The sequence below is a fragment of the Leuresthes tenuis genome, unplaced genomic scaffold (genome assembly GCF_036924035.1).
Source record: "Leuresthes tenuis unplaced genomic scaffold, fLeuTen1.0.hap1 SCAF_1, whole genome shotgun sequence".
NCBI classification, from domain to species: domain Eukaryota; kingdom Metazoa; phylum Chordata; class Actinopteri; order Atheriniformes; family Atherinopsidae; genus Leuresthes; species Leuresthes tenuis.
This window is the reverse complement of record NW_027325355.1, coordinates 17,109,906-17,117,468: the sequence shown is the minus strand read 5'-3', so window position 1 is coordinate 17,117,468 and position 7,563 is coordinate 17,109,906. Positions and strand designations below refer to the sequence as shown.

At 39.2% G+C, this 7,563-nt stretch overlaps 1 protein-coding gene across 2 annotated transcripts; it reads left to right on the top strand.

The window, feature by feature from the left end:
- The first annotated feature begins 1,108 nt into the window (after positions 1 to 1,108).
- LOC140304748 (uncharacterized) lies at positions 1,109 to 6,359 on the top strand. Of its 2 annotated transcripts, XM_072383549.1 has the most exons (14): positions 1,109 to 1,217; positions 1,647 to 1,666; positions 1,876 to 1,959; positions 2,466 to 2,590; positions 2,709 to 2,814; positions 3,226 to 3,323; positions 3,436 to 3,541; positions 3,809 to 3,924; positions 4,039 to 4,144; positions 4,415 to 4,530; positions 4,689 to 4,794; positions 5,440 to 5,567; positions 5,663 to 5,810; positions 5,969 to 6,359. In XM_072383549.1, exons 1-14 carry the CDS (start codon positions 1,153 to 1,155, stop codon positions 6,193 to 6,195), a joined length of 1,551 nt encoding a protein of 516 aa, XP_072239650.1. In that variant the 5' UTR covers positions 1,109 to 1,152; the 3' UTR covers positions 6,196 to 6,359. The 2 variants fall into 2 exon arrangements, with proteins under 2 accessions (XP_072239650.1, XP_072239725.1); XM_072383624.1 differs by lacking the exons at positions 2,709 to 2,814; positions 3,226 to 3,323.
- Positions 6,360 to 7,563: the final 1,204 nt, after the last annotated feature.

Genomic DNA, 7,563 nt, shown 5'->3' with positions numbered 1-7,563 from the left:
CCATGGAGTTTATTTTATCCACTCGAAATCATCAGCAAAGGTTAACCCTGTTTTCCAGTGATCACATAATCCCTTTGCAGGTTACACACCAAGCTTGGTGGCTACACGAGGAATCAGAAATACATTTTCAGTGAATATGGGACTTGCATTTAAGGGGCCTTCAGAGTGCATGTGTTTTTGGGAAAGGGCTCCCTGCTGCTTAGTCATTTTAAACACAGTTCCACACACTTTCTTCTCAGAAACAAGTCCTTATGAAGGTCTGGAGGCAGCGCCTTGCTCCAGGAGGACCATCACAGAGCTTACCTTGGATTTTGTGGCTTCACTGGCTCAGAGCTCAAACTGGCAGGCGACAGTCACTCTCTCAAATTACTTTTGGAATAATATTCCACAGCGCTTAAATCTACATCTGCACACCAGCCTTTATCTACATCATTGAATAAAAAAGATGAGCGAATAGAAGTTCCAAAAAAAAGCTTTTTCTCTTTTCTTACTCGATCAACAGGGCAGCGCCGAGGACTTCAGTGCTGAGAACCTGAATTATATTGAGTATGTTTGTATATCTTGTTCATAGCGTAAAAATATGTTATCATAATTGATAGTAAGTAGATTAAACTGTGTCGTGATCATAAGTTTGAGATGGGCAGAATGATTGTTTTACTCCTGATTTCTCCCAGTGAAAAGCATTACATTTTCATGTCGTCTTTCACAATACTGCTGTCTCTCGAGCTCTTTTCAGTCACACCGTTCCACAGAACCATGGATTTTTAACTCCTGCAAAGTTACACAATTGTCAGTAATTTCAGAAAGGAAAAGTGACCAAAGGCCGCTATCTGGCCAATAAGCAATAACCAAACAAACAGTTAAAACATTAACCGAACACATTGACTGTTTTAACCCCACTGCCAGTAAACCTGTGTGAGAAAATAAAGATTAGCACATTGCAATGCTTGTCCGAAAATTATGGCTGCAAAACCCTATTTCAATAAACAAAACTTTAGACTTTGCATGTGCAAACAAACGCATGGATGTATGAATGTGTTTGTTTAAGTCTAAAGTTTTGCACTCTTACACAATCATTTCAGAATAAAAGTGCAGCTTCAGCTCTTGCAAAAGCCACACTGCAGGGCTGAATCTCCACATCACAGGGCAGAGATGGAACTTGCAGTCAGAACTCTCTTTCTGTGCCTTGTGTTTGCCCTCTCAAGAGCGGCACCACGGTGAGTATTGACAAACTCCACTTATTTGTACGAATCTTATTTCAGACGCGTCATAACTGTGGAAATATAGCTCTGCTGTCCAAATCCAAAACTCAGTCACCAGTGACATCATCATGAGCTTTATTTTTCAAGTGGTTTCAACCCTTGAACAATAGAAATTGTGTATATGTTTTTTAAGGCTTATGTATCAGTGTTATTACTGCTTATATGCACAAAAGAATTCAGGACACCAACAATTTGTTTCATGACTCTGTTAGCTGGTTGACAAAGTTCACCTGTTGAATTGATTAAACAAACCCAAGGGTGCTTTATCATTCTATTACCTTAGTGCTGTGTTGACTTCTGTCCATTTGAGTAAATATGAAAGAATGCGGTACTATGCTGAAAGACAACAAAATGACTTTTTTTGTGTGTGTGTGTCATCCACAGGCCAGGAATTTCTGCAACTGGTGGGTTTCACATAAATTATCATAATGATGTAAATGTACAAAGTTTGTCTGCTGGTAAATAATTGACCAAGTGATGCTTTTGTGGTTTTATGTCTAAAATAATATGACGTTGGTAAATTTGTCATGAAAATAGATTTTTATAAATGTTTTGCATAATTTTTTTTTCCAGTAGCTTTTCACACTTGTGCAATTTTTGTATTCAACTGCAGGCAATCCCAAACCCCCGAAATGCGATGATGTCGCCCTAAATGCCATTGCCTCAGACAATTCTGGCAGACTTTATATCTTTACAGGTAATTTTACAGTTTTAAACGCATAAGAAATGTATCCGATTTATAATTACTTCAATTGCTTCATTGCATAATATATATTTATTATGAAATTAAAGCAAGGAGCAACATCGGCTGATATTTGGCTTGTCTCGTGTTTTCGGCTTATGTGCAAAAAGGGTAACATATTTCATATAGAATGCATTTACCAAACGTGACTAGATTATCTTTAACGCGTCCCCAGGCCAGTTTACTGGGGTCACAAATAAAGTAAAAGTACAGCCACTTTCTGACTTTTTTTTGTTAGCGAAGGTATATGTATGTACACTGGATTAAGCGGGTGTAGGAAATGAATGATGGATAGATGGATATTTTTGAGCCACAGTTCACATTTAGCTAAACAGGAATGAGTTTTAAAAAGTTTAAAGAACAGAGGCAACAACTCACTAAAATCTGCCTATTTATGGTGGTATGAAATAGCCCTGGTATTTGCATTGTTTCATCAAGAAAACTCATTTTAAAATCCTCAGGTATACCCCTGGGCAACAAGACTCACTGTCACTACCACAGGGACAAGATACAGGCGGCTAAAATTGGTATGATCGGAGCCTATATACCGCAGTGTGATGAAAATGGAGAGTATCAAAAACACCAGGTTGGCATCTGGTCAAACTTCTTTCACTGAATGTTAGCGTGTGTTATCTTTTTAATTTAGGTAATTATCTTTATATTTGTGGTCATTATAACCACACAGGATTTAATTACTGTTGTAGTTTCATAGCTCCACGGGATTTTCTTGGTGTGTGGATGATAAAGGACAGGAAATAAAAGGAACCAGTACTGGACCTGGTGTACCACGTGTGGACTGCAGCAAACTAGGTGAGGCTCCAAACTTGTGATGTGCAATATATAGCCTTATCTTAATAATGAATCTCATCTGAAAGATTAGGTGGAAGATAAAGGGGATGGATATTGAATTTTAGGAAGGTGTTGTAACCATTTTGCAGCTTCTTAATGAGAAATAAGGAATGGTGAAAATGACAATGATTTGAGCCAGAAGCTTAAATAAAAGTGTGGATAGAAACTGAGGTGTGCACAGCTCTTAACCAGGTGGATTATTAGTACTGGAAGTGTTTGTTGGATGCTAATGTTAAGAACCTCTGTTTTCATGCCCACTTCTTATCTTGCTTTGTTTCTTTTGTGATGGGCATCTCAACCATTGTGCTCGTATGTCCAGCCACTGTATGTTTCTTAATAAATTGTGCAAATGCATGTCCCATTCTTACCAAGATGAGCGTCACTGTGACCGCCAATTAAAGGTGACCAAAATGTTAATTGGAGCCTATGTACCACAGTGTGATGAAAATGGCAAGTTTCAGCCACAGCAGGTTAGCATCTTTTGAGAGACTTTTATCAATAAGTTTCGTTTGTTTTCTTTTCATTCAAAAATACACTTCACAGTTACAGTCATAACGACATGAAATTCCATTTCTGTTCTAGTGTCATGGCTCCACTGGACATTGTTGGTGTGTGGACCATTTGGGAAAGGAAATACCAGGAACCAGGACTCCAGCTGGTACACCATCTGTAGACTGCAGCAAACAAGGTGACACTCCAAACTTTTCACGGCATGTAATATACATGCACCTTGTTGTCGAATATCATCTTAAAGAAAAAGTTTGAGATGGAGGGGATGGATAATGAATTTCAGATATGTGTAGCAATTATTTTGCAGCTTCTCATTGGGCTGTAGGAGTCCAGCAATGATGGGATGATAAATAGTTTGAAAAAAACAATTTGAGCAAATAGTCAATGTATGTTTCTTATACGCCACATATGGACACATGCAAATCTATGTCTCATTCTTACCCAGATGGACGTCACTGTCACCACCAAAGAGAAAGTTTAAAGATCACTGGTGTCAGTGGTCCGTTAATAGGAGCCTACATACCCCAATGTGATGAAGATGGCCAGTATGCGCCACGTCAGGTGAGTGTTTAGACTTTTCTTCATAGATTTTGGAATGTGTCTTATCTTTAAGTAATTATTCATTATATCTACAAGTATAATAAGACAATTATAATAACTACATTGTTGTTCTAGTGTCATGGGTCCACTGGTCATTGTTGGTGTGTGGACCGTAGCGGACAGGAAAAACCAGGAACCAGGACTCCACCTGGTACACCATCTCTGGATTGTGACAAAATAGGTGAGCACAAAACTTGTAGGAACATTCAATACAAACGGATCTAAATACTGAGTATCATTTGAAAGGAAAGTTAGAAGATGAAAGAAATGGATAATGACCCTTTTGCATGTAAAGCCACCTTTGCATGGGTCCACATCCCATATCTTAGGAGCAGCAGATCATCTTTGTCAGAGTATCATGACTGGCTCCTACTTGCTGATAATGCTTTGTGAACTGTATAACGATATTGCTTTATAAACTGTGTTAATGTGTTTATCATTGTTTCCCCAGTTGATCAGTGTAAGCGTCACAAAGACAGTGTAGTAACCACCACTCCAGAGGGATTACCTTTGGCTGGAGCCTATGTACCGCAGTGTGATGAAAATGGAAAATATCAGCCACAGCAGGTTAATGCTCTAACCCTAATGTTTTTTTTTTTTTTTTGTTTGTTTTTTTTTGGGGGGGGGGTTGTATTTATGTATTCGTTATCATAATACTTTCAGTGACAAGTGATACTTTACATTTGCAGTCATCATAACTACATGATATTTAATTACTGTTGTAGAGTCATGGCTCCACGGGATATTCTTGGTGTGTGGACCACAAAGGACAGGAAATACCAGGAACCAAGACTCCACCTGGTACACCATCTGTAGACTGCAGCAAAGCAGGTGAGGGTCTTACACTATCACGACATACAATGTAAAATGTGCCTGTTAGCATGCAAGATTGTAATACTACAATTCAAGGTCAGGTCAGGCCATGATTGAATAGGAGCAAAACTTTGGTCAAATATTGGCATGTCAGCAAATATCGCTGACACTGGTTAGCAGGCCAAAGTTAGCATTTAGCTACAGCTCTACATAAGTTATTTAAACATTCACAGAACTCCCGTAGTAGTCAGAGTGCTTTGTTTAGAGAATCAAAATGTTCCCTGACAGACGAGCTAAAACGTTACTCAGAGGGGGGCCACCAGAGGAGAAAATTGTTTTCACCATCCACAAAAAACTAAGACTTGAGAAAACAGATGTTGAAACGGGAGCTTTTTTTTGGTGGTTTTTTTTACGCTGATAAAAATCCAGTCTTCTCTCCGACCCCCTTCTGAGTGGCTTTTATCATTAGCTCTTCCTTTAGAAAACCGCTGCTTCTTCAAACTAAGAGCACTCTGCTGTCTGAGACAAGTACTTCACACAATAAAAACATCCACAACAAAAATAGAGAAAAACACATATTGCAGGTCGCACAATATCAAAACGAAGAAAATGATGTGACATCACTGCAAAGTTTTCACAAAGAATGCTGCTCTATCTGCTCAGGTCCAATCTACCTGCGTCTGGACGCCAGTACAGGCCCGCGCCCCCTACCAAGAACCAGGCCACACATAGAACTGGGTGACGAGGTGGACGCTGCTTACTTCTACTCCGACAAAGTCCACCTGATTAGGGTAAATTTTATTATCACAACTTCTCTTAATCTTTGCATAGAAGTTACCTTATAATATTAAAATTAAATCCCTTCTGTTCTACCAAATGCTTCCAGGGTGATCAGGTTTATGCCTTTCAACCAGATGCTCCCTACGCCCTGATTGAAGGCTATCCCAAAACTGTGAAGGAGGAACTGGGCTTTGAGGGACAAGTGGATGCTGCTTTCATATGTCCAAATCAATCAACTCTTTATGCCGTCCGGGGTAAACCCTCAAAATTCTTATTTTTGCGCATAATAAATTATTTAAGCAGGTTTTGAGTGTTAGAAATCTGTTGCACATGTGAAACATAACAACATCAGCTTACTGTTTGCTCACAAGTGATGAACAGACAAGTGATTTATACATATTTCTTCCCACAGGACCGAGGATGTTTGCTGTTGACCTCACTGCCGCAACTAGGGCTGTCACTGAACCATTACCCTTTCCCGTGGGTGACATTGATGCTTGTCTGTGTGATAGGGATGGAATTAAAATATTCAAGGGCTCACACTATTACCAATATGAAAGCGTTATGATACTGACTATGGGCAAGATTGCCCCTGTTCCTCAGAAGATCACCTCAGCAATATTGGGATGTGAGGATTAGGAATTGGAGAGAAAGACCCCAAATGCGGGACAACACTCTCAGTCTGAATTCTAAAATCATGACTCGCGTTGAAAAGAGTAATGGCTTGTAAGAGCTTGGAAAACGCCTTCTTTCACACAGTCAAGTTCTACTTTTGTTTGGCAAATAAAAAATGGAAAATTAAACTCAATTGAGTGTCTTTTTTCTTTATTATTATCATACATACAATAGAACAAGCATTTCTTTCCTCATCTCCTTTTTGCTTGTATGAAACCGAGGTATAGAAGCCAATTATGATTCTAAAAAACTCTGATGCCAGAGTTTAGCCACTTGAGGACCCCCTGTACAAATCAAATGTTACACCAGAGATTAATCCACCCATCCATTTTCTATACCCACTTAATCCAACCTGAGCCTATCTAACCTGTCACTGGGCGAGAGGTGGGCTACATCCTGGATAAGTAGTCAGTCCACCACAGACCAGAGATTCATTGTTCAACTAAAGCAGGTGCAGTCTTAAAGAGACTGTTTAAATGTGTAAAGTATTTTTCTTCTTTATTGTACTTGAAATCTACATCTGATACACTCCAGTTCATTTGGAAACTTGATCTTCAGTAAGAAGTCAATTCTGATGCACAGATACAAGTATCCTAAGTTCCATGGACCTAATCCTGTTGCAGTCACTTGGTATCCTTTGAAATCTGTCTTGTTTTTTTTTCAGCCTGACCCATTTTTCTCAAATGACACTCAGAAGCTAACAGGCAAGTCGCCTCCCAGCTGAATACATTTCTTTTGATCAAGGCATAAACTATAACCAATTCGTCATGCCAAGATGCTTCAAAGATTGTCTCCTCATCTTAATTTCTTTTGGAAATATACATCCACTTTTTTTTCTTTCAGGCCTGCAACAAGTTTCAGAAAACATTGGGACATTCATTCTTTTACCACTTTGTAATGTTGCCATTTCTTTCCTTCTTTTTCTTTCAGTCCAGTCCCTGTAACCTCTTCTTCCACAGCCATGCCCTTTTAATGTTTGTAGAATTTGGTTTTGCGTTGTGGAAAAACGCATGGACATCTATGAAAAAACATGTGGTCTTGAAGGCAGCATATGTGGCTCTAAAATCTTTTCTGCAATAATGCTCCTATCACAGAAGTGTAAATGAGTTTTGCACCATCACATATATTTGTTCAGGCGCACACAGCTTCCTTTTCTTTTGAAATCGATCTGGAACACTGGTTGGTCTGACCACTGTACACATTTTCTCTGTGCGATGGTCCATTCCAGATGCTTCTGAGCCCAGGAAGTCAACATAGCCTCTTATCAAGGTTAAATTGTCTTTTTTGCACAGTAAAGGGGCACTCGTGAATTCAACTATTCATCTTAGTTCC

Bases quoted from the DNA above. Each gene is read 5' to 3' on its own strand.
- LOC140304748 (XM_072383549.1), top strand. From the start codon at position 1,153: ATGGAACTTGCAGTCAGAACTCTCTTTCTGTGCCTTGTGTTTGCCCTC. The intron at 3,542-3,808 runs GTGACACTCCAA...ATTCTTACCCAG, and splicing joins TGTAGACTGCAGCAAACAAG to ATGGACGTCACTGTCACCAC. The intron at 5,811-5,968 runs GTAAACCCTCAA...TTCTTCCCACAG, and splicing joins AACTCTTTATGCCGTCCGGG to GACCGAGGATGTTTGCTGTT.